General features: G+C 49.0%; 1 protein-coding gene across 2 annotated transcripts in view; it reads right to left on the reverse strand.

Moving 5' to 3' along the window:
* The window catches only part of LOC140391866 (palmitoyltransferase ZDHHC20-B-like), a 132,675-nt gene extending 121,684 nt beyond the window's left edge, over positions 1–10,991 (reverse strand). For both annotated transcript variants that reach the window (XM_072476848.1, XM_072476846.1), the window contains exons 1-2: positions 10,854–10,991; positions 1,947–1,973 (exon numbers count right to left, since the gene is read on the reverse strand). In XM_072476848.1, the coding sequence (XP_072332949.1) occupies positions 1,947–1,973; positions 10,854–10,971 (145 nt within the window). In that variant the 5' untranslated portion in view covers positions 10,972–10,991. The remainder of the gene's footprint in view (positions 1–1,946; positions 1,974–10,853) is intronic.
* Between the last annotated feature and the right edge of the window lie 16,468 nt (positions 10,992–27,459).

A 27,459-nucleotide genomic window follows, 5' to 3' on the forward strand; every position in this document is an offset into this window, starting at 1 on the left:
CCGGCCCATTACCCACAGCGGCCCCCCCCCCCACTTGCTCCAGCTCCTCCTTGACCGTAGCAGCAGCAACTCGATTTCCCCCCCCCCCCGGCTAGGACCCATCCTAGCTGGTTTACTCCCCCCATTGCACTTTCGCAAGTCAGCTGACCCCTGCTGACCCCGGCCACTCCCGCCTCCCCTTCGACTCCTCCCATTGTGTGGCACACCCTCCTCTCCCGCTCCCCATCCACAGGCTCTCCCCCTCCCCCCTCCGTTCTAAGCGCGGGAAACAATCCTCGCTTCCTCGCTTCCCCGCCCCGCCCCCCCCCCCCCCCGCCCCCCCCAAGTCTTCGGCGCAGGAAATAAGCCCGCGCTCTCCACCTACTAGGCCCCGCCACCAACCCAAACAGTGCCCAACCCACCCCATCCATCCTCCCCAACCCGAAAGAGAAAAACACAGAGAAAAAGAAACCCAAAACAATGCAAAGGTCCCCCCCCTGAACAAAAAATAGGCATAACATATCCACCGCATTCCCCAATCGCCCATCCCGACCCTCAGTCTGTGTCCAGCTTCTCGGCCTGAACAAAGGCCGACGCCTCCTCTGGAGACTCAAAATAATGGTGCCGGTCCTTGTAGGTAACCCACAGTCGCGCCGGCTGCAACATGCCAAACTTCACCCCCTTCCTGTGCAGCACCGCCTTCACTCGATGGTACCCGGCCCTCCTCTTCGCCACCTCCGCACTCCAGTCCTGGTATATTCGAACCTCTGTGTTCTCCCACCTGCTGCTCCTCTCCTTCTTGGCCCACCTGAGCACACACTCCCGATCGACGAACCAATGGAACTGCACCAGCACCGCCCGCGGAGGCTCGTTAGCCTTGGGCCTCCTCGCCAACACTCTATGGGCCCCTTCCAGCTCCAGGGGCCCTTGGAAGGACCCCGCTCCCATCAGCGAGTTCAACATGGTGACCACATAGGCCCCCACGCCCCTCCGGGAGGCCCAGAATCCGCAGATTCTTCCGCCTCGACCGATTCTCCATCTCCTCGAACCGCTCCTGCCATTTCTTGTGGAGCGCCTCCACCTTTACCGCCAGGCCTAAGATCTCGTCCTCATTGTCAGACATCTTTTGTCGAGCCTCTCGGATCGCCTACCCCTGGGCCGTCTGTGTCTCCAGCAGCAGCTTATCAATAGAAGCCTTCATCGGCTGTAGCAGGTCCGTTTTAATCTCTCTGAGGCAGCGCTGGATACCCTCCTGTTGCTCCTCCACCCACTGCCTCCACGCTGCCTGGTCTCCGCCCGCCGCCAATTTGTCCTTCTTCCCTCCCTTCTTCGGGTCCACCACCACCTTTTTTGTCGCCCTGCTCCTAGTTAAAGCCATATACTGACGGGGAGCTGTTATTAGCTCCTTCCCACACCGGGAAACGTCGAAAAAGTGCCGTTGGGGGCCCTGAAAAGAGCCCAAAAGTCCGTTTTTGCGGGAGCCGCCGAATGTGCGACTTAGCTCCGCATAGCCACAACCGGAAGTCTCGAGAGGGAATCCATTTGGCAGTGTTCGCTTCACCAATCTGCCCCGTAATTTTGTTTTTGACTGATATTATTTCATATAACTGACAAATTTCAGTAATAACTGTCCCCAGCTTGTAACTTCAGAGAAGCAGCAAAAATGGCTGATTTGCAAGAATAAAAATTTATACCCAGGCAGTTAACATCTACAGCTGTGGTTCAGAAATCTTTACCCTCTCCATCTGGTTCATTCTGTAATTATCCTAGAATGCCAAGTGGTTAAGGATTCCTTACTCTATTGTTAGCTCTCCCACTGATGACTGCAGAAATTATGCATGACAAGGTGAAATTGTCGACACATCACAGCTAAATTCCATGTTTACTGAACTATCCACATTCAAATGCAAAACATTTTGTGTCATTTTGAGACATCAAAATATAGCTTGCTGAATATAAATCCTTACCTTTTTCTCCAATGCTCTTGATGGTAACTGCAAAACAGAAAAAGAAATTGTTGAAACTTGGAAAACCAGAAGATGCATGCTTATACAGTAACTGAAGCTCACATTAAGTGTAAACCATGACACCCCCCATTAACAGTAGTCAAAACACAATATCCCCGTTATTTTACAATTCCGCCACCATGGTAGTAGTTCTGATTTTATGGACCGTAAAATGCACAAAGTAGGCTGGGTGCAATCACCTACTTAATCTACTTTAGGATGATCTAACTAAAAGGGTGATTTTCACAAGAGCCTCTGAAAACAGTCCCATTCGATGTCAATATAAACACTGCTGCTGGAGTGTTAACTCATTGGGTTGGTGAAGGTACAGTCAAGCAATAAAACAAAGTCACAACTACACATGTACACATTTCTGTTGGCAGTTTTTAGTCGCACTGAAGTACAGTGGACTATTTTTCAATGTGAATAGGTGGCTGCCTCAGTACAAAAACAAAATACTGCAGATGCTGGGAATCTGACATAAAAAGAGAAGTGCTGTGAATACTCAACAGGTCAGGCAACATCTGTAGAAAAAGCTAACATTTCAGATGATGAAAGGTCGCAGACCAGAGTGGTCTTCCACAGTAATTGGGAAATGAGGGAACTCGTTTGAAATTGCAAAGCCGTTGGCAATAATCTTTTCGTCCTCACTGTCAACAGGGGTGGTACCAGGGGATTGGAGAGTGGCGAATGTCGTGCCCCTGTTCAAAAAAGGGACTAGGGATAACCCTGGGAATTACAGGCCAGTTAGTCTTACTTCGGTGGTAGGCAAAGTAATGGAAAGGGTACTGAAGGATAGGATTTCTGAGCATCTGGAAAGGCACTGCTTGATTAGGGATAGTCAGCACGGATTTGTGAGGGGTAGGTCTTGCCTTACAAATCTTATTGAATTCTTTGAGGTGACCAAGCATGTGGATGAAGGTAAAGCAGTGGATGTAGTGTACATGGATTTTAGTAAGGCATTTGATAAAGTTTCCCATGGTAGGCTTATGCAGAAAGTAAGGAGGCATGGGATAGTGGGAAATTTGGCCAGTTGGATAACGAACTGGCTAACCGATAGAAGTCAGAGAGTGGTGGTGGATGGCAAATATTCAGCCTGGATCCCAGTTACCAGTGGCGTACCGCAGGGATCAGTTCTGGGTCCTCTGCTGTTTGTGATTTTCATTAATGACTTGGATGAGGGAGTTGAAGGGTGGGTCAGTAAATTTGCAGACGATACGAAGATTGGTGGAGTTGTGGATAGTAAGGAGGGCTGTTGTCGGCTGCAAAGAGACATAGATAGGATGCAGAGCTGGGCTGAGAAGTGGCAGATGGAGTTTAACCCTGAAAAGTGTGAGGTTGTCCATTTTGGAAGGACAAATATGAATGCGGAATATAGGGTTAACGGTAGAGTTCTTGGCAATGTGGAGGAGCAGAGAGATCTTGGGATCTATGTTCATACATCTTTGAAAGTTGCCACTCAAGTGGATAGAGCTGTGAAGAAGGCCTATGGTGTGCTCGCGTTCATTAACAGAGGGATTGAATTTAAGAGCCGTGAGGTGATGATGCAGCTGTACAAAACTTTGGTAAGGCCACATTTGGAGTATTGTGTACAGTTTTGGTCGCCTCATTTTAGGAAGGCTGTGGAAGCTTTGGAAAAGGTGCAAAGAAGATTTACCAGGATGTTGCCTGGAATGGAGAGTAGGTCTTAAGAGGAAAGGTTGAGGGTGCGAGGCCTTTTCTCATTAGAACGGAGAAGGATGAGGGGCGATTTGATAGAGGTTTATAAGATGATCAGGGGAATAGATAGAGTAGACAGTCAGAGACTTTTTCCCCGGGTGGAACAAACCATTACAAGGGGACATAAATTTAAGGTGAAAGGTGGAAGATATAGGAGGGATATCAGAGGTAGGTTCTTTACCCAGAGAGTAGTGGGGGCACGGAATGCACTGCCTGTGGAAGTAGTTGAGTCGGAAACATTAGGGACCTTCAAGCAGCTATTGGATAGGTACATGGATTACGGTAAAATGATAGTGTAGATTGATTTGTTCTCAAGGGCAGCACGGTAGCATTGTGGATAGCACAATTGCTTCACAGCTCCAGGGTCCCAGGTTCGATTCCGGCTTGGGTCACTGTCTGTGCGGAGTCTGCACGTCCTCCCCGTGTCTGCGTGGGTTTCCTCCGGGTGCTCCGGTTTCCTCCCACAGTCCAAAGATGTGCGGGTTAGGTGAATTGGCCAATGATAAATTGTCCTTAATGTCCAAATTGCCCTTGGTGTTGGGTGGAGGTGTTGAGTTTGGGTAGGGTGCTCTTTCCAAGAGCCGGTGCAGACTCAAAGGGCCGAATGGCCTCCTTCTGCACTGTAAATTCAATGATAATCTATGATTAATCTAGGACAAAGGTTCGGCACAACATCGTGGGCCGAAGGGCCTGTTCTGTGCTGTATTTTCTATGTTCTATGTTCTAGAAGAATTGCTCTTATTTCCACAGATAAAGCTGCCGAGCTTAAAGATTAAACATTTTGAAATAGTGAGTCCCTTTTTCATTTATTTTCTTCAATTTTATCCTCCTGTCAGGCTGTTAACTCCTGCTTGAGTTCTGGTTTCATGGTGGTTGCCCTCCAATACACCGCTGAACTGGCCAGTCTTACATGGCGACTATTTGCAAGGTATTTGGATGCAGTGACAAGACATCATAATCAAGCCCAGACCTTATCCTCACCCAACACCTACACATGCACTTTCCATCAGGAATCTCTAGTTAACAATCATGTATAGGAACAGTGGATGCTTGTCCCCTTCTTAGAGCTTTTTGTTCTGATGAGAACTGAGCAACAAGAAGCTGGGAACTTCCAAGTCTTAGCAAAACCTTTTCTGCTCTTCAGCAGGCTCCTGAAAAGCTAAGTGCATCTGAATTGGATTACATATTGAACTACATAAACAAGCTAACAAACTAAACAGAGTGCATGTGGGTTTGTCAAGTTTTGGTATCCCAGATTTATATACCATGTTAATACATTCAAACAATAAATACCACAAAAGGATAGGATTTAAATAGGAATGGAGGATCAAATCGTTAGAGAATGAAATAATATAACTGTAATCTTACACTTCTTTTATGGCACAAGCTGCTCATTACATATTTAACACAAACAATAGCAGTTTTCATGTGTTTTATGTACCTACTGCTGCCAGCTAAGGGAAAGCACAAAAGAAATGTGACAAAATTGCAAGCAGATCATGTTTTATATTTGTTGCTTCCTTTGCCAGTTTACGGTTCCCTTTGTGTTAACAAAACTAGTTTTTTTAAAACTACAATGTGATATTCTCCCCTATTTCCTGCTGAAAAATCAACCCACTGTTTAAAGAGTATATTTTGGAGGGAAGCTAAACTTTGATTCCTCTCATTCATCCTCTGCAGCTTTTGGGATATATTCAGCAAATTATTCTGGCAAATGAAGACCTGATTTTTCTCTAAGCCCTATTCAATTTAAAAGTTTTTTGGCATGTAATTATTGCACAGAATAACATCAATTTGGGAAAAGTGCAAAAAGCAAGACTGCAGTGTTGAAAATGTTAAACAAGAAATGCTGAAATCACAGGTTAGCCAACCTTTCTGGAGAAGAGTATGAACAAATTGGGTCTGTATTTTTCTTCAAAACTGAATAAAATTGTATGATGAAACCAGAAAACGCTGGAAATACTCGGGTCTGGCAGCATCTGTGGAGAGAGAGTTAACATCTCAGGTTAATGACCTTTCATCAAAATGTTTTTCTGATGAAAGGTCATCAGCTTGAAAATCTTAACCTGTTCTCCCTTCATAGATGCTGTCAGACGTGAACATTTCAAGCAATTCAGACTTCCATTACCCATATCATTTTGCATCTGTAACAGTGTTTGTGTCCATGGACAGAATCAGAGATGGTGATGAGACAGATGATATTTCTGCATCTGCATGGGAATGGGCTAGGATAAGACACCTGAACATGAGAAATGGTCTCTCCAGAAATAGGAGAAAAATGAGGGGAGGGGAAGATGGATTCCAAGGTGTGATCATGCACACCAGATGATATGCCACTTCTGTCATCTGCAAAATGATCCCACCATGCTTCACATCTACCCCTCCTCTCTGCTTTTGGAGGTACTGGCTCTCTCTGCAACACTGATCCACTTTCCACCACTCCAACTTCCAGTTGCATTCCCAGGCATCTTCCTATCCAAATACAGGAGATACATTGACTGTTCATGCACTTCCACTCACATAGTTGTCCAGGATCCTAATGTTTCTTCTATATGAAACAGTAATTAATGCTTACTAGTTCATAGTGCAGTCGCTTCCACAATGAATGAACCAAATGCAGATTAGGTGACTGCTATGCTTATTATATTTGACTTCTCTGTGAGTACGATGCTGAGCTAATAGTGATTCATTATTCAAATTTTTTTTGCCAACTTTCCCCCAAATGGATTTGTCACACACTTGACGGCACAGTGGTTAGCACTGACTGCCTTATGGCACCAAGGACCCAGGTTCGATCCCAGCCCTGGGCACTGTCCGGGTGGAACAAAGAAAAATACAGCACAGGAAGAGGCTCTTCGGCCCTCCAAGTCTGCGCCGATCACGTGTCCTATCTAGACCAACCGCATGTATCCTCCGATACCCCGTCTGTTCATGTGCCTATACAGATAAGTCTCAAAGGTCGCTAACGTATCTGCCTCAACCACTTCTCTTGGCAGTGCATTCCAGGCCACTACCACCCTACGTAGGGGCTGGTTTAGCACAGTGGGCTAAACAGCTGGCTTGTAATGCAGAGCAATGCCAGCAGCGCAGGTTCAATTTCCGTACCAGCCTCCCCGAACAGGCGCCGGAATGTGGCGACTAGGGACTTTTCACAGTAACTTCATTGAAGCCTACTTGTGACAATAAGCAATTATTATTGTTATTATTACCCTCTATGTAAAAAAACTTCCCCCGCACATCTCCACTGAAATTTTTGCCCTCACCTTGAACCTGTGCCCCCTTGTAATTGTCATTTCTGCCCTGGGAAAAAGCCTCCAACTGTTCACTCTATCTGCACCCCTAATAATTTTATACACTTCAATCAGGTCGCCCCTCAGCCTCCATCTCTTTCGGGAGAACAATCCTAGTTTATTCAATCTCTCCACATAGATAATACCCTTCATAGGGTACAGAAATCTGTACTCTCTCCAAAGCCTCCACGTCCTTTTGGTAGTGTGGTGACCAGAATTGGACACAGCATTCCAAATGTGGCCTAACCACGTTCTATATAATCGTAACATAATTTTCAAGCTTTTATAATCGATACTCTGTCCTGTGAAGGAAAGCATGCCATATGCTTTCTTTACCACCATTTCCACCTGCGCTGCCACTTTTAAGGATCTGTGGACCTGCACGCCCAGATCTCTCTGTGTCGCTATGCTCCTGATGGTTCTGCCGTTTATTTTATCGCTCCCACCCGAATTGAATATACCAAAATGCATCACTTCTCATTTGTCTGGGTTAAACACCATCTGCCATTTCTCTGCCCAATTTTGCAGCCTATCCATATCCTGTTGCATTCTCTGACAATCTTCTCACTATCCGCAACTCCTGCAATCTTAGTATCATCCACAAACTTGCTAATCAGACCCGCTACGTTTTCTTCCAAGTCATTTATATATATTACAATGAGCAGAGGTCCCAGAACTGATCTCTGGGGAACACCACTAGTTACAGACCTCCATTCGGAAAAACACCCTTCCATTGCTACCCTCTGTCTTCCAAGGCCAAGCCAGTTCTGAATCCATCCAGCTAGTTCACCCTGACCCCATGTGATCTAAGCTTTTGCACCAGCCTGCCACGAGGGACCTTATCAATACTTTACTAAAGTCCATGGATACAACATTCAAAGCCCTTCCCTCGTCAATCATTTTTGTCACCTCCTCAAAAAATTCAATCAAATTAGTGAGACATGACCTCTCTCGTACAAAACCATGCTGTCTGTCGCTAATAAGACCATTCACTTCCAAATGTGCATAGATCCTATCTCTGAGAATTATTCCCAACAATTTCACTATCACTGATGTCAAGCTCACTGGCTTTTAATTACCCAGATTATCCTTGGATTGTGAAGCAGTAGATGCATGTATTATTTAAATAAATACATACATAAAGGACTGACACAATGATTTAGAGAACAACCCCTTGCCCATTAAGATCGCATAGGTGATTATTGTTGGGAAGAGATTCAGGAAGAACAGCAAGAAGTTAGACATACCAAAAAGGTCATTATTTTTCACCGAGTATTGCTCTGAGGCCTAACGCAGCTATAATATTCTATTTGCATCTAATTCATTTAATGCCAATGCTGTATATATTCTGAACATGTTCATGTATGCCTCAAATTCAGATAGGCAGCATTAGTTTAGGGAGGGCAGTGAGTGGAAAGGTTTTATTTATTTTAGGAAACTTAGCATTCCCAAATTTTTTATAATTGACAATTTGCATTTATATAGCATCTTTAACACAGCAAAAAAGCTGCAAGGATTCACACAGGAACATTATCAAACAAAGCTGACACCAAGTCGCACAGAAGATATTAAGTCAGATGGTCAAAACTGAGAGGTAGGTTTTAAAGAGCATCTTAAAAGGAGGAAAGATAGATTAAGAAAATAACCGTACAAGGGAATTTTTGAGCTTAGGGCTTAAGCAGCTAAAAGCAAAGCACCAGCGATAGAGCGATTAAAATCAGGGATGCACAACAGGCCAAAATTGGAACAGCATAATTGGATATAGGACTGGGGGAGTTAAAAGACAGTGTAAATTACACATAAACTGAAGTGGAAGCAGTTAGATCATTAGATAGTTTACACCTTTTTCTTCTTCCTAAAAACATCAATTTGTAGGAACTTATTGTTGAGTAGAATTCCACAAGCACGTTCCAGTATTCCTCTCTTTGTTTCAGAATCACCGGGTATAAAGGAGGCTCTGAGTGCAGAGGTATCATTTCCAAGTTACATCCCGTCCTCAGTCATTAACGTTGCCCATTTAAGACAGACGAGAAGAATTAATTTCTCTTAGAGAATAGAGTGTCTTTGATACTCCCTTCCTCAAAAGGCAGTGGAAGCAGAGTATCATTGAACATTTTCAAAGCGAAGGTAGATAGATTCTTGATAAACAAGGGGATGAAAGGTTACATGGGGTAGGTGGGAGGTTTCAGTCAGATCACCCATGATCCTATTGAACGGTGGAGCAGGTTCAAAGAGCCGAGTAACTTGCACCTCCACCTTGCTCGTATGTTTTATGCCGTTTAAGCTGAATTTCGCTGCTCATATTAGAATTATAATCCCATATGTATTCTTAACCATCTTATTTGTTTATTCTGTCCTTTAGGGGTCTCTGGATATGCATTCCAAGATCCTTCTGTGCCTCTACACATTTCAGATGTGTAGATTAGGTGGATTGGCCATTTTAAATTGTCCTTAATGTCCAAAATAGTTAGGGGGTTACTGGGATAAGATGGGGGTGTGGGCTGAAGTAGGGTGCTCTTTCCAAGGGTCGGTGCAGACTCGATGGGTTAAATGGCCTCCTTCTGCATTGTAAATTCCATGTAATTCGATGTAAATTCTATCATCTATTCTGTTGTTTTGCTTAGTCTCCGCAAATGCCTTATTTATTCTTTCACAAGATGTGGTTAGACCAGTATTTACCACCTACCCCTAAATGTCCTTGTATTACCCCATAAATCACCTGCATTGAATTGCATTGTTACTTTTCCACCCACAAAACCAATCCAGCGATATCTTCCTGCTGTCTGCATCAACTGTAAATTTCTTTATTATGTCACCTACATTTAAATCTAAACCATTGATACATACCATGAGAAGCAAAGGACCTTGTACTGAACCATGTGGAGCCCCACTGGTCACAGGCTTATAGTCACAAAAGCATCTGTCAACCCTTTGCTGCCTGCCACTGAACCAGTTTTGAATCCAACTTCCCATGGATCCATGGGCTCTTACTTTTCTAACCAATCCGCCATGTAGGACTTGGTCAAAAGTCTTGCTAAAATACATCAAACCTTCATTAATCTTCCTTGCTACCACCTCAAACAATTTAATCAAGTCAGACAGTTGACTCGCGTTCAGAAGTGGGGACCAAAGGCAAGCACTCAGTCTAGCCCACAAGTATTATTGTGGACTGCAGCACTGTAGTGCCACCCGGTGTGAGATCAGCACAATGAATCTGGGACTTTCTGGTCTGCGAAGATCACACTACTTTGTCAACCAGAGAAAACTATAGAAATAGGATTAATATTTTCTTCAATTTTATTAAGATTTAGCGATTCGATCGAGGTCAGAAACTTTCTGTCTTGCCCTTTATACTAGCACAAAGCTATAATTGCCTTTAATGCTCATTATTTTTCCCCTGTACATTTTGAAAAAAAAACGAAGTAATTCTACAGGTGGCGATGTTCACAATCAAATACGATTCGGCTGCAAGTTAAATCCTTCGCTGGCCAAGCTCTCCAGTTTAAGCTGATAAAATCCACAGGCTTGTTACTGTCACCACTGACAGAGTGGAAGTTGCTGGGGACCGGGGGGGGGGGGGGGGGGCAGACAGACAGATGCAGCCAGCTGCAGATGGTAAACCAGTCTGTGTGAAAGTGCCGGCTGGGCTCCGATCCGTGGGTGTCCGCTGTTCAACAAAAAAAAACCTTGACTGAGCGTGAGCTGGCTGCCCGGAGGAGCCCCTCTCGTCCGGCTCTGACAGGCAAACCCAGCCGCTAGAGCCTCTAGCTTTGCCCCGCCTTAACAACAACATGTTTTCTTTTAAGGGTGAAGAAATATAAACCGCCACAGATGGTGCGTGTGTTTATCATTTACTCACAGATGCATAATTCCACCACGTAAGCGTAGTAAGACCAACAGGCAACGAGCGTGATAAAGAAGACAGGGATCCAGCCGACCACCCGCTGACAACACCTCAGAACATTAGACGGCGCCATCTTGCACCCCCCCCCTCCCGTCGGAGGGCACGGCCGACTTCGTCATCACGCACACACGTCAGCGACCGGGCGGGGGAAGGGGGTTTGTCCATCACGTGGTGGCCTTCCTGGGGAAGTTGAGATCTGCATGGCCCTGGAGGAATTTTCCATTTCCCTCTTGGCCTTTGCTAACACATTTCTCCTTCTCTTTTGCTTCTGATGAAGAGCCCAACGGACTCGAAACGTTAACTCTGTTTTCTCCCTCTGCATATGCTGCTGAGACTTTCCAGCATTCACTTCTTGTTTCAGATTCCAGCATTCCCAGTATTTTGGTTATTCCGCTTCAGTGAATGTTGTGTACAATTGCACTGAGTAAGATTTACACACACTCATCTGCAGGCAACTAACTTCATCTACACCTTTAGCAACAGAGAGGGCAGTACAACAAAATGCTCAGCTCTTGCAATAAATAGGGTTTCCAACTGTGATTAACTGTATTCCTGGAGGTTTCGTCACATGGCCTGGCCACACGTTCCAACCATTAGCTGATCAACACAAGATCCTTGTGACGGACTGCCTTTCTACACCAAATGGAAAGCAAACCAATTACCCAATGGATGATGCTTGACTGTCAGCTAAATAGCCATTTCCTCCTCACATACTTCACGACCCTCTTCAATATTTTTATATCTGGTATAGAAAAAAATTCAAAGAAAATGACAAAATAAATGTTACTATCCCTATTTTAGTCCTCCAGAGTTACACATACCAGTGTCCTGGCGATGGATCTTCAATGCCTAGAGACTCCAGGCCAATGCTAGAAGGTTGGCAACCTATTATCACATACCCTGTCCACTTTAAAAATACGCACTAAAATGCTAAATAGTACAATATTACCAGGATACAATTTTATTAAACCATCATAAACAATACCTGAAGTATGGTATGTGGGGTTACATATTTGTTGCTGTTATAATCACAATCAAAACATATATAAGCGACATTGGCAAAGCAACTTACATGTAAAACATTTTTCTTTAACACTGATAAGTGTTACAAACAAAAATATCATAATGTAATAAGAAATTAAAGTAATAACTGATTTTTTTCTCCCCACATACTTCCAAATAACCCATTTGGCTTCTTTTTAAGTTTATGTATCTCCTTCTATTTGCATTAGCTTGGCTCTGCTCTCTCAACCTCTCTGTGTCAAACCTGAACTTGGACTTTCTGCCTACTAACTCATTTCATGGTTGAGTCTGTGACATTGATTGATTTGTCTCAATCAAACACTCTGACCTACTTTGTTCAATCAGTGGATTCTATGATACCAGCAAACTTTAAGTTTATTTTTGACTTTCACTGTCTTACTTTTGTCATGTTGGGTATTCCGATACACAAACGAACCAACACGGTTGTAGATGGTACAGCTCTGTTTTATTATTCTGTACAATAATAACTATTAACTTCTGGCTGTGGTTTGTACTTCACCAGCTAACCTGTGGACCCAGCCCTAGCACTTCCTTAGTGAGGCACTCAGCACATGGTCTATGTCTTAGTGGCACGTTGTGAGCTCTGAGCTATCTCCTAGTAGAAAGAGCGGGAACTGTGGTGTTCCCTGTTTTATAGTGCGTGTGCTCTCACTGGTGATTGGCTGCGATGTTGTGTGTGTGTTGGTTGGTCCAACTACCTGTCCATCAGTGTGTGTGTGTGATTGCACCATGATATGTTAATGTGGATATCATGACATCCCCCTTTTCACAAGGATATGTGCCGACATGGTAATAAATATTGGTGTGTACTGAGTGCAACTGAGAATGTGTGTGCAATATTTACAACATGTACATGAGGCTAAACTATATACATAGGAAGGTGTCAGGTGCAACAGAGCAACGAGGTTGTACCACGAACAAAACAAGTGCAATCAGCAAATATCGAAAGAGAACTTCTGGAACGACAAGAAAGAAACACGTTAACAGTATTGCAAAACAATTCAGTGAGTCCAATGTGCAAACAGGCTCATAAGTCCAGTCTATTAGGTGGGCGACGAATTCGGGTTGACCGCCTCAAGGGTGGGTCAGGATATCCACAGGCTGAGGAATGGGCCTGACCACGGGCGAGAGAGGAATAGGCAGAGTGGCAGGAAGCTCAACACAGCCGACATCAGGGACAACAGGAGGGCGTGGCACCGGTGCATGATCACGTAGCGAGCGCGAAAGCAGCCGAAGGGCCGCCGATTACGTCGGCGAATGGAGCCATCAGGCATGCGAACCAGGAACGAGCGGGGAACCACGCGGCGGAGAACCTCGGCGGTTGCCGACCAGCCACCCTCCGGTATGCGGACGTTGTCTCCAGGCGCCAGGGCAGGAAGATCAGTTGCCCGAGTGTCATGTGCCACCTTCTGCTGAGCATGCTGCTGTCACTTCCTTTGCAGTACTGGAGCATGGTCGGGTTTAGGAACATGAATGGATGGCACAGTGGTCCTGAGGGTGTGACCCATCAACAGCTGGGCTGGTGAGAGGCCCGTGGACAGTGGGGCCGAGCGATAGGCCAGCAGGGCTAAACAGAAGTCAGATCCGGCATCAGCAGCCTTGCAGAGGAGCCGCTTCACGATATGGACGCCCTTTTCCGCCTTGCCATTTGACTGGGGATGCAGAGGGCTGGACGTCACGTGTGTGAAGTTGTATGAAGCGGTAAAAGAAGACCATTCTTGGCTCGCAAAACAGGGCCCGTTGTCAGACATGACGGTGAGCGGAATGCCATGGCGAGCGAAGGTTTCTTTGCATGCTCTAATGACAGCTGATGATGTCAAGTCGTGCAGGCGTATGACCTCCGGATAATTTGAAAAATAGTCAATTATAATGACGTACATAGAACATAGAAAATACAGCACAGAACAGGCCCTTCGGCCCACAATGTTGTGCCGAACCTTTGTCCTAGATTAATCATAGATTATCATTGAATTTACAGTGCAGAAGGAGGCCATTCGGCCCTTTGAGTCTGCACCGGCTCTTGGAAAGAGCACCATACCCAAACTCAACACCTCCACCCAACACCAAGGGCAATTTGGACATTAAGGGCAATTTATCATTGGCCAATTCACCTAACCCGCACATCTTTGGACAGTGGGAGGAAACCGGAGCACCCGGAGGAAACCCACGCAGACACGGGGAGGACGTGCAGACTCCGCACAGACAATGACCCAAGCCGGAATCAAACCTGGGACCATGCAGCTGTGAAGCAATTGTGCTATCCACAATGCTACCGTGCTGCCCTTAAGAACAAATAAATCTACACTATATCATTTTACCGTCATCCATGTACCTATCCAATAGCTGCTTGAAGGTCCCTAATGTTTCCGACTCAACTACTTCCACAGGCAGTGCATTCCATGCCCCCACTACTCTCTGGGTAAAGAACCTACCTCTGATATCCCTCCTATATCTTCCACCTTTCACCTTAAATTTATGTCCCCTTGTAATGGTGTGTTCCACCCGGGGAAAAGGTCTCTGACTGTCTACTCTATCTATTCCCCTGATCATCTTATAAACCTCTATCAAGTCGCCCCTCATCCTTCTCCGCTCTAATGAGAAAAGGCCTAGCACCCTCAACCTTTCCTCGTAAGACCTACTCTCCATTCCAGGCAACATCCTGGTAAATCTTCTTTGCACCTTTTCCAGAGCTTCCACATCCTTCCTAAAATGAGGCGACCAAAACTGTACACAGTACTCCAAATGTGGCCTTACCAAAGTTTTGTACAGCTGCATCATCACCTCACGGCTCTTAAATTCAATCCCTCTGTTAATGAACGCGAGCACACCATAGGCCTTCTTCACAGCTCTATCCACTTGAGTGGCAACTTTCAAAGATGTATGAACATAGACCCCAAGATCTCTCTGCTCCTCCACATTGCCAAGAACTCTACCGTTAACCCTATATTCCGCATTCATATTTGTCCTTCCAAAATGGACAACCTCACACTTTTCAGGGTTAAACTCCATCTGCCACTTCTCAGCCCAGCTCTGCATCCTATCTATGTCTCTTTGCAGCCGACAACAGCCCTCCTTACTATCCACAACTCCACCAATCTTCGTATCGTCTGCAAATTTACTGACCCACCCTTCAACTCCCTCATCCAAGTCATTAATGAAAATCACAAACAGCAGAGGACCCAGAACTGATCCCTGCGGTACGCCACTGGTAACTGGGATCCAGGCTGAATATTTGCCATCCACCACCACTCTCTGACTTCTATCGGTTAGCCAGTTTGTTATCCAACTGGCCAAATTTCCCACTATCCCATGCCTCCTTACTTTGTTCAGAAGCCTACCATGGGGAACTTTATCAAATGCCTTACTAAAATCCATGTACACTACATCCACTGCTTTACCTTCATCCACATGCTTGGTCACCTCCTCAAAGAATTCAATAAGATTTGTAAGGCAAGACCTACCCCTCACAAATCCGTGCTGACTATCCCTAATCAAGCAGTGTCTTTCCAGATGCTCAGAAATCCTATCCTTCAGTACCCTTTCCATTACTTTGCCTACCACCGAAGTAAGACTAACTGGCCTGTAATTCCCAGGGTTATCTCTAGTTCCTTTTTTGAACAGGGGCACGACATTCGCCACTCTCCAATCCCCTGGTACCACCCCTGTTGACAGTGAGGAACACATGAAAGAGATCCACACCCACCTTCACCCAGGGGGACTTGACCAACTCACGGGGCTGAAGTGTCTCAGGGGGTTGCGCCGGCTGAAACCTTTGGCAGGTGGGGCAGTTGAGCACCATGTTAACGATATCGTCGCTGATCCCCGGCCAGTACACAGCTTCTCGGGCCCTCCGCCTGCACTTCTCAACTCCGAGATGGCCTTCATGCAGTTGTTCGAGGACAAGCCGGCGCATGCTGTGTGGGATCACAATCCGGTCCAACATTAGGAGGACACCATCAACGATGGACAAGTCATCCCGGACATTGTAGAATTGTGGGCACTGCCCCTTGAGCCACCCTTCCGTCATGTGGTGCATTACACGCTGCAGAAGGGGGTCAGCCGCAGTCTCACGGCGAATGTGGGCCAGACGTGCAACAGTAGCCGGCAGATGTGAAGGCTACTTGTTTTTTTTTAAATATTTATTAAAGTTTTTTAACACAAATTTTCTCCCTTACAAACAATACCCCCCCCCCCCCCCCCCCCGTAACAAAATAACAAGAAATCGCACAGAGCAAGATATATACATGACAAAATGATATGTTTACATAGCTTTGTACACTGGCTCTCTCCCGTACGTGCCAGTTTCCCCAACCCTTCATGTTATCTCTTGCTCATCCACCCTCCCAGGCAGTCCCCCATTTCCCCCCCCCCCCCCCCCCCCAGGTTGCTGCTGCTGCTGACCGACCTTCCTCTAATGCTCCGCGAGATGGTCTAGGAACGGTTGCCACCGCCTGTAGAACCCCTGCGCAGACCCTCTCAAGGCGAACTTTATCCTCTCCAACTTTATGAACCCAGCCATATCATTTATCCAGGCCTCCAGGCTGGGGGGCTTCGCCTCCTTCCACATTAGCAAGATCCTTCGCCGGGCTACTAGGGACGCAAAGGCCAGAATGCCGGCCTCTTTCGCCTCCTGCACTCCCGGCTCATCCACTACTCCAAATATTGCTAGCCCCCAGCTTGGCTTGACCCAGACTTTCACCACCTGAGATATTGCTCCCGCCACTCCTCTCCAGAACCCCTCCAGTGCCGGGCATGACCGAAACATATGGACATGGTTCGCCGGTCTCCCTGAGCACCTTCCACATCTATCCTCTACCCCAAAGAACCTGCTCAACCTCGCCCTCGTCAAGTGAGCTCTGTGAACCACCTTAAAGTGTGTCAGGCTGAGCCTGGCACACGAGGAGGAGGAATTAACCCTACCCAGGGCATCAGCCCACAGACCTTCCTCGATCTCCTCCCCCAGCTCCTCCTCCCATTTACCCTTCAGCTCTTCTACCAGCGCTTCCCCCTCTTCTTTCATCTCCTGGTGTATTGCCGACACCTTGCCCTCCCCGACCCATACACCCGAGATCACCCTGTCTTGAATTTCTTGTGCCGGGAGCAACAGGAATTCCCTCACCTGTCGCCTCACAAATGCCCTCACCTGCATATATCTAAAGGCATTTCCCGGGGGTAACTCGAACTTCTCATCCAGTGCCCCTAGGCTCGCAAACGTCCCGTCAATGAACAGGTCCCCCATTCTTCTAATCCCCGCCCGATGCCAGCTCTGGAACCCCCCGTCCATCTTCCCCGGGACAAACCGGTGGTTACCCCTGATCGGGGACCACACCGAGGCTCCCACTGCACCCCTGTGCCGTCTCCACTGGCCCCAGATCCTTAGCGTTGCCGCCACCACCGGGCTCGTGGTATACTTTGACGGCGAGAGCGGCAGCGGTGCCGTCACCAACGCCCCCAGGCTCGTTCCTTTACAGGACGCCATCTCCATCCTCTTCCATGCCTCCCCCTCTCCCTCCATAACCCACTTGCGGATCATCGCCACATTTGCTGCCCAGTAGTAGCTCCCTAGGTTTGGCAGCGCCAACCCTCCTCGGTCCCTACTGTGTTCCAGGAACCCTCTCCTTACCCTCGGGGTCTTATTTGCCCACACAAACCCCATAATACTCCTACCTACTCTCTTAAAAAAGGCCTTGGTGATCATGATGGGAAGGCACTGAAACACAAACAGAAACCTCGGAAGGACCACCATTTTGACCGACTGTACTCTACCCGCCAGCGAGAGCGGTAACATGTCCCATCTTTTGAAGTCCTCCTCCATTTGCTCCACCAACCTCATCAGATTCAGTTTATGTAGGGCCCCCCAACTCCTGGCTATCTGGATCCCCAGATACCGAAAGCTCCCCTCCGCCCTCCTCAACGGTAGGTCCCCTATCCCTCTTTATTGGTCCCCTGCCTGTAATACAAAGAGCTCACTCTTCCCTACATTGAGCTTATAGCCCGAAAACTCCCCAAACTCCCTTAGAGTCTGCATGACCTCCACCATCCCCTCCATTGGATCCGCCACATACAGCAACAGGTCATCCGCATATAGCGACACCCGATGCTCTTCTCCCCCTCGGACCACCCCCCTCCATTTATTAGACTCCCTCAATGACATGGCCAAGGGTTCGATCGCCAATGCAAACAACAGGGGGGACAGGGGGCACCCCTGCCTCGTTCCTCGGTACAACCGAAAGTACTCCGACCTCCGCCGGTTCGTCACTACACTCGCCACCGGGGCTCTGTAAAGGAGCTTAACCCAACTAATAAACCCTCCCCCGAACCCAAACCTACGCAGCACCTCCCAGAGGTACTCCCACTCTACTCGGTCAAAGGCCTTCTCCGCGTCCATAGCTGCCACTATCTCCGCCTCTCCCTCCTCCGATGGCATCATCATCACGTTTAAAGAGCCGCCGCACATTAGTGTTTAATTGCCTGCCCTTTACGAATCCCGTCTGGTCCTCGTGGATCACCCCCGGACACAGTCCTCGATCCTCGTGGCCAGCACTTTTGCCAGCAACTTAGCACCCACATTGTGGAGCGAGATCGGCCTGTACGATCCACATTGCAGTGGGTCCTTGTCCCGCTTTAGGATCAAAGAAATTGTCGCTTCCGACATTGTCGGGGGCAGGGTCCCCTCCTCTCTTGCCTCATTAAAGGTCCTCACTAGTAGCAGGGCCAACAGGTCTACGTACTTCCTGTAGAACTCCACCGGGAACCTGTCCGGTCCCGTGGCCTTCCCCGCCTGCATACTCCCCAAACCCTTGCTCAACTCCTCCAACCCAATTGGTGCCCCCAAACCAGCCACCTCTTGCTCCTCCACCCTCGGGAATCTCAGTTGGTCTAGGAATCGTCTCATCCCCTCTTCCCCCGCTGGGGGCTGGGATCTGTACAGCTCTTCATAGAAGGCCTTAAGTACCTCGTTTATTTTCGTCACACTCCGAACCGTGGCTCCCCTTCCATCTTTGACTCCCCCTATTTCCCTTGCTGCCATCCTCTTACGGAGCTGGTGTGCCAGCATCCGACTAGCCTTTTCCCCATACTCGTAGGTCGCCCCCTGCACCTTCCCTGTGGTCAACAGGTCAAACTCCATCTGGAGCCGTCGTCTTGCCCCAAGTAATCTTTCCTCCGGGGCCTCTGCGTATCTCCTGTTCACTCTCAAAATTTCCCCCACTAACCTCTCCCTTTCCATGCCCTCTGTCTTCTCCCTATGAGCCCTGATGGAGACTAGCTCTCTCCTGATCACCGCCTTCAATGCCTCCCATACCACCCCCACCTGCACCTCCCCGTTGTCGTTGGCCTCCAAGTACCTTTCGATACACCCCCTCACCTTCCCACACACCACCTCATCCGCCAGCAGTCCCACATCCAGCCGCCACAGCGGGCGTTGGTCCCTCTCCTCTCCCAGCTCCAGTTCCACCCAGTGCAGGGCGTGGTCCGAAACGGCTATGGCCGAATACTCCGTCCCCTCCACCCTCAGGATGAGCGCCCTGCCCAGAACAAAGAAATCTATCCGGGAGTAGGCTTTGTGTACATGGGAGAAAAAAGAAAATTCCCTGGCCTGCGGTCTTGCAAACCGCCATGGGTCCACTCCCCCCATCTGATCCATAAACCCCCTAAGCACCTTGGCCGCCGCCGGCCTCTTTCCAGTCCTTGAATTGGAGCGGTCCAGTGCTGGATCCAACACTGCATTGAAGTCCCCTCCCATCATCAGGCCTCCTATCTCCAGGTCCGGAATGCGCCCCAACATGCGCTTCATGAATCCTGCATCATCCCAGTTCGGGGCGTATACGTTTACCACCCCCACCCACGTCCCTTGCAACCTACCGCTCACCATCACATATCGCCCTCCATTGTCTACTACGATAGTCTTGGCCTCAAATGACACCCGCTTTCCCACCAATATTGCCACCCCTCTATTCTTCGCGTCCAGTCCCGAGTGGAATACCTGTCCTACCCATCCCTTTCTTAACCTGACCTGGTCTGCCACCTTCAGGTGTGTCTCTTGGAGCATGACCACGTCTGCCTTCAGTCCCTTTAAGTGTGCGAACACTCGAGCCCTCTTCACTGGCCCATTCAGGCCCCTCACGTTCCACGTTATCAGCCGGATTGGAGGGGCTCCCCCCCCCCCCCCACCCCCGCCGACTAGCCATCTCCTTTTCTGGGCCAGTCCCGTGTCCGCGCCTCCCTCACCCTCCAGTCCCCCAGACGGGGGACCCCCGTCCCGACCACATCTTGTGTGTCCCATTCCCTTTCGGCCAGTGCAGCAGCAACCCTTTCCCCCCCCCCTTCCCCCCCTCCCCTCCCCCCCGCTAGACCCCTGTCTAGCTTTTTTGCTCCCCCCATGTCACTCCCGTAAGTCAGCTGACACCTGCTGACCCCGGGTTCCCCCGCCGTCCCATTGACCTCCCCGTGTGGGAGTCTCCCAATCAATATGCATTCCTTCGTTCCCCTTCCCGCGCGCGGGAAAAACCCCGCGCTTTCCAAAGCCCGCTCCGCCCCCTCTGGCGCAGCTCCTGTCGCGGCCTTGTCTCTCTCCCCCAGCCCATGTAACATTTCCTGCGTGTGATTGACCCCCTCTATACAACAACCATCACACATCAAACCTCAAACATCCCCCCCACCCTCACAAACCCTCAGTTAGAGTCCAACTTTTCGGTTTGTATGAAGGTCCACGCCTCTTCAGGCGCTTCAAAGTAATAGTGTTGGTCCTTGTATGTGACCCACAGTCGCGCTGGCTGCAGCATTCCAAATTTCACTCCTTTCCGGTGCAACACCGCTTTGGCCCGGTTGAAACCCGCTCTCCGCTTTGCAACCTCCGTGCTCCAGTCCAGGTATATTCGGATCTCTGCATTGTCCCACTTCCTGCTCCGCTCCTTCTTGGCCCATTTCAGGACCCTCTCTCTGTCCGTGAACCGGTGAAACCTCACCACCATCGCCCTTGGCGGCTCATTTGCCTTGGACTTCCTCGCCAGCACCCGATGTGCCCCATCCAGCACCAGCGACCTCGAAGGGGCCTCCGCGCCCATCATCGCCCCGAACATTGTGCTCGCGTATGCCCCGGCATCGGCCCCCTCCACTCCTTCAGGGAGACCCAGGATCCGCAGATTATTTCTCCTCGACCTGTTCTCCAGGTCTTCAAGTCTTCCCGCCCACCTCTTGTGTAGCGCCTCGTTCTGCTCCACTCTCACCGCCAGGCCCAAGAGCTCGTCCTCATTCTCACTCACTCTTTTCTGTACCTCCTGGATCTTTACCTCGTGGGCCTTCTGGGTCATCCCTAGTCCTTCAATTGCCGAAAGCATAGGCGCCAGCATCTCCTTGCGCGGCTCCTCGAAGCAGCGCTTGATGAACTCCTGCAGCTCCGGCCCGCACTCCGCTTTGTCCCCGGCTGCCGCCATTTTGTTTTTTTCCCTCGCTTCTCCCGCTGCTCCAATGCCGCTTTAGTGGCCGTTGCACTTCTGGTCCGGTCCATAAAAGTTGGAGGGGGACCTCTCTCTTCCCTTCCCCACGGTTTGTCTTCGAAAAAAGTCCGTTGGGGCTCCTCTAGCGAGCCCGAAAGTCCGTAATAGCAGGAGCTGCCGAATCGTGCGGCCTAGCTCCGCATAGCCGCAACCGGAAGTCTGAAGGCTACTTGTGAGTCGAACTGACAAACGAACCCCTCCGATTCAGGCGGTGTGTTCACTGCTCTGGACAGGGCATCCGCAATGATGAGGTCCTTTCCCGGGGTGTAGACAAGTTGGAAGTCGTACCTCCGGAGCTTGAGCAGAATGCGATGGAGGCGAGGGGTCATATCGGTGAGGTCCTTCTGAATGATGCCGACCAGGGGCCGATGGTCGGTCGCCACAGTGAACTGCGGAACACCATACACATAATCGTGGAATTTGTCGATGCCGGTCAACAAACCCAGGCACTCCTTTTCAATCTGTGCATAGCGTTGTTCTGTGGGGGTCATGGCCCGCGAGGTATAGGCGACCGGGGCCCATGATGCAGTGTCGTCCCGTTGCAGGAGTACCGCCCCAATGCCGGACTGGCTGGCATCAGTCGAGATCTTTGTGTCCCGAGTGGTGTCGAAGAACGCCAGTACCGGGGCGGTGGTGAGCTTGATCTTGAGCTCCTCCCATTCCTTCTGGTGTGCGGGCAGCCCCTGGAATTCCGTTGTCTTCTTGACCAGGTGGCGAAGAGCCATTGTGTGCGAGGCAAGGTTGGGAATAAACATCCCCAGGAAGTTGAGCATCCTGAGAAAGCGTAGCACTGCCTTCTTGTCTGCCGGCTGCGGCATGGCTGCAATAGCTGCCACTTTGTCGGCATCCGGCCGCACCCCTGACCGGGATATGTGGTCCCCCAGAAACTTTAGCTCAGTTTGGCCTCGGTTGAGGCGCAGGCCCTGATCTCGTATCCGTGCAAAGACACGCTGGAGACGACTGATGTGCTCCTGTGGTGTGGTGGACCAGATGATGACGTCGTCAACATAGACTCGTACCCCTTCGATGCCCTCCATCATCTGTTCCATGATGCGATGAAACACCTCGGATGCAGAGATGATGCCAAACGGCATCCTATTGTAGCTGTATCTGCCAAAGGGAGAGTTGAAAGTGCACAGCTTCCTGCTGGACTGATCCAATTGAATCTGCCAAAAACCCTTTGAGGCATCAAGCTTGGTGAAAATTTTAGCTCGGGCCATTTCGCTCGTGATTTCTTCCCGTTTGGGTATGGGGTAGTGTTCCCTCATGATGTCGTTGTTCAGGTCTTTCGGGTCGATGCAGATCCGGAGCTCGCCGGAGAGCTTCTTGACACACACCATGGAGCTGACCCATGGCGTTGGCTCCGTGACCCAGGAAAGCACTCCTTGGTCCCGCAGGTCCTGCAGCTGCTGCTTGAGGCGGTCCTTCGAGTGGTGCTGGGACTCTACGAGGTGCGTGAATGACTGGGGTGGCGTCTGGTTTGAGCCGTATTCTGTAAGTGTAGGGCAGTGTGCCCATGCCCTCGAAAACCTCCTGGTTGTACGAGTGGAGCTGCGCCCTAAAGTCTGCATCCGGGAAATCGGACGTGCCTTCCGGAGACAAAGTGTGTACCCGCTGAACGAGGTGGAGGATCTTGCACGCCTGTGCGCCTAACAGAGAGTCCTTCGAGGATCCAACTATCTCAAAAGACAGTGTGGCTGTATGTGAATTGTGTGCAACCTCAAGCTGGCAGGACCCCATGGCCGGGATAATATTTCCGTTATAATCAACCAGCTGACAGTGGGATGGCAGAATCGGTGGTTTAACCTTCAAGGTGTGGAAGGCTGATCATGCAATGAGATTGGCGGAGGCACCAGTGTCTAAGCGGAATGTGATTGATGATCGGTTGACCGTTAGGGTGGCACACGATTCATCGCCCGGGTTAATGCTGTGCACTGGCATCGGCTGGTGGGTCCGACTCGGGGACATCCGGTTCTTGTTTATTACCGCAACGCGGAAGGGTTCCCGGTCGTCGGTATCACCGGTCTGCACGTCGTCAGGGTATGACTCAGTGAATGGGGGTGAATGACCCGCACGTCCCTGCACGGCTGGCGGAATTGTGGAGAGTTGGCAGGTTGAGCTGCTCGACAGCAGGCAGCGTAGTCGCCCATCCTGCCACAGTGGAGGCATTGTCGCACTTTGGCCAGACATTGCCGCTTTAAGTGTGCAGATCCACAGTTGCCACACGGCGTGACGTCATGGCGTTCGTTGCGCCACCGTGCATTCGCGGTGCAGTCTTGCGGAGAGCGCGCCTGCACATCCCGTCCCTCTGCATCAACGTCCCCTCTTTTGGCGCGTACAAGCGCGGGAGGCCTCGGAAAGCGTGTGAAATGGCCGCCCTCGTCCGGGCTGCAGGCCGGGAGGAACCCGATCGACTGGACCCGCTTGGCCTCCTAGGACCCCCGCTGTGCCGATTCGGCCGCCTGAAATTGGGAGTACCGGCTGGTCGTGTTTTCGTGGAGGACGCAGGTCTCGATGGCAGTCGCTAGGGTGAGGCGCTTTATTTTGAGGAGCTGCTGGCCTAGGGTGTCCGAGGTGACCTCAAAAACTATCTGATCCCGAATCATGGAGTCGGAGGTGGCCTCATAGCCGCAGGACTGCGCGAGGATACGGAGGTGTGCCAAATAAGATTGAAAAGGCTCATCCTTACCCTGCAGGCGCTGCTGGAAGAGGTACCTCTCGAAGCTCTCATTAACTTCCACATTGAAGTGTTCCTCAAATTTCAGAAGGACCGTCTTGTACTTCGTCTTGTCCTCGCCTTCCGCGAATGCCAGGGAGTTGTAGATGTGGATGGCGTGTTGCCCCGCCATGGAGAGGAGGGCGATCTTCCTGGTGTCCGATGCATTCTCCCTGTCTGTGGCTTCTAGGAAGAGTTGGAAGCGCTGTTTAAACAGCTTCCAGTTGACGCCAAGATTTCCAGCGATCCGGAGCGGCTGCGGCGGGCTGATGGTTTCCATGGCGCAGGATGGCGGGTTTCTGAAGAGATGCAGGTAGGTCTCACAGTCGCTGGAAGTGTTTCCAGTCCTGGTATCATGTCGTGTTGGGTATTCCGATACACAAACGAACCAACACGGTTGTAGATGGTACAACTCTGTTTTATTGTTCTGTACAATAATAACTATTAACTTCTGGCTGTGGTTCGTACTTCACCAGCTAACCTGTGGACCCAGCCCTCACACTACCTTAGTGAGGCACTCAGCACATGGTGTATGTCTGAGTGGCACGCTGTGAGCTCTGTGCTCTGAGCTATCTCCTGGTAGAAAGAGCGGGAAATGTGGTGTTCGCTGTTTTATAGTGCGTGTGCTCTCACTGGTGATTGGCTGCAATGTTGTGTGTGTGTTGGTTGGTCCAACTACCTGTCCATCAGTGTGTGTGTGTGAATGCACCATGATATGTTAATGTGGATATCATGACAACTTTGGACTATGGGAGGAATTTGGAATACAGCAGGTTTATCATGCTCTCCTTTCAACAGATTTCCTCTTTCAAGCAAATGATCGACATGGTATTCTCCATGTGAATGCACCTAATCTCTTTACAACAACTCCAATCACATAATTCTCCTAATACCTCGGTGGTTGATCACCATGACCTGCTGTCCAGTACTAAATTCTCTAAGTTTCAAGCCTGGTGTTTCTTGATTCAACCTCACTTCATTGTTTTTCACTCAATTTGCTACTGATGTCAAGCAAACTAAACCTTGCCCTAGGAGTTTGTTTAAACATTAACTCGTAACTTGTAGACCATGAGGTTATTCTGTAAGAGAACAGAAACTTGTCTAGCCTGTGTCGAAGAGAAATGTGGGAATTAATACCCAACTTGTCACCTCGCAAATATTTCTGCAAAGTCCTTTTCACAATCTGTACATTTCTTTCTGCAGCTTGGTGATGTGGTGCTATTAGAGTGTGCTTATCTCCATTCTTTGTCAGAGATATTTCAGAATCTTCTGCCATAAACCAATACCTAACACCAACACCTCTGAAAAACCGTAAATTGCAAACCATCTTCTCAAAACCTCAACACTTCTGGTATTGGGCGTAGATTCAACATTTATCCACCTGGTATAGATATCAAGCAAAAAAAAATACATGATGTGGAGATGCTGGCGTTGGACTGGGGTGAGCACAATAAAGTCTTACAACACCAGGTTAAAGTCCAACAGGTTTATTTCAAATCACCAGCTTTCGGAGCACTGCTCCTTCCTCAACCGGGACCTTGGATTCATGTCGCATTACACTCACCCCCCACCATCTGACCTGGGCTTGCAAAATCCTACCAACTGTCCTGGCTTGAGACAATTCACACCTCTTTAACCTGGGATTACCTCTCTCTCTGGATCTGTAAATGTTCGCATCCAAAACATTGTCTTGCATCTTTGACTTTGTCTATATATATGTTTCTGGAACCCACCTCTTCATTCACCTGAGGAAGGAGCAGTGCTCCGAGAGCTAGTAATTTGAAACAAACCTGTTGGACTTTAACCTGGTGTTGTAAGACTTCTTACTGTGCTCACCCCAGTCCCACGCCGGCATCTCCACATCATCCAATATTAAAAACTCAGCAACATCACCGGCATAGTGGCTCAGTGGTTGGTACTGTTGGTGGTTAGTACTGTGCGGGTTCAATTCCAACGTTGGGTGACCATGTGGAGTTTGCACATTCTCCGTGTCTGTGTGGGTTTCTTCCGGGTGCTCAGTTTCCCTCCCACAGTCTAAAGATGTGCAGATTAGGTGGATTGGCCATGCTAAATTGCCCCTTCTATTCCAATGTTTAGGTGGGGTTACGGGGTTACAGCGATAGGGCAGGGGATTGGGCCTAGGTAGGCTGCTCTTTTGGAGAGACAATACAAACTCAATAGGTCGAATGCCCTCCTTCTGCACTTTAGGGATTCTATGATCTGTATCCACTTTTTGATTCCAAAAATAATTTCTTGCTTCTGCGTTTGTATGGAAATCTCTGTGGGCTCTTGATTAAGTGTCTCTAAAAAACTCTTTTGAAACCTTGGCGGAATAATGATTTTTAAACACCAAAATAGACAGCCTTGATCTATGGTTGAAATATTGCAATTTCTCATCATCATTCTCTTTACGGCAACAGTTCATGACATAATTGAACACTTTACTGAGAAGCACATTCTTGTGAGGTTCTTTGGCAGACACTGACACATCATTTGTGTGCGTAAAGTAATTCACAAAAAGCTCAGAGGTTAAAAATCAATCAATCTGAGGACTTCCGCTGGCGACCATGGAGGAGTAGGTCGCACATTCGCTAGCTCCCACCTGAAACAGACTTTCGGACCTTTTTTCCTGACTTTTCTCCGAATTTATGGGATAGATCGGTGAGGTGGACAATATTAAGAAGGAGTCCCTCTCCGATGTATGGCTAATTGGACTAAAAGTGGCCGTGTGAAACGACTCAGCCCTGATAGAGTGAAGCAGTTGGAGCTGGTATCGCGGCTCAGCATGGCGGAGGGTCAGGGCCAAGGAGCGGTGGCTCAGTGGTCTAATGAGCAACAGATGAAGTTCTTTAAGGACTGTTTCGCTGAGCTGAAAAAGGAAACGTTGGACCCGATCAAGGCTGCGATCGATCAAGTGGTTTTGAACCAGGCGGCCCAAGGGAAAGCGATACAAGAAATTGAGCTGAAGTTGTCCAGCCAGGAGGACTATCTAACCGTGCTGGAACATAAGGTGGAGTTGTTGGATGAGCGACACAAGAGAATTCAGGAGAAGTTGGAGGACATGGAGAACAGGTCCAGGAGGCAGATCTTAAGGATCGTTGGCCTCCCTGAAGGAATTGAGTGGTCAAATGCGGGAGCATATGTGGCGAGCATGCTGGAGACGCTGATGGGGCCCGGGGCGTTTTCTCGGCCCCTGGAGGTGGACAGAGTGCATCGAGCCCTCGCAAGGAAGCCAAAGGCGAATGACCCACCGAGGACCATGGTGGTGCCTTTCCACCATTTTTTGGACAAATAACTTGTCTTG

The sequence above is a fragment of the Scyliorhinus torazame genome, chromosome 15 (genome assembly GCF_047496885.1).
Source record: "Scyliorhinus torazame isolate Kashiwa2021f chromosome 15, sScyTor2.1, whole genome shotgun sequence".
Taxonomy (NCBI): domain Eukaryota; kingdom Metazoa; phylum Chordata; class Chondrichthyes; order Carcharhiniformes; family Scyliorhinidae; genus Scyliorhinus; species Scyliorhinus torazame.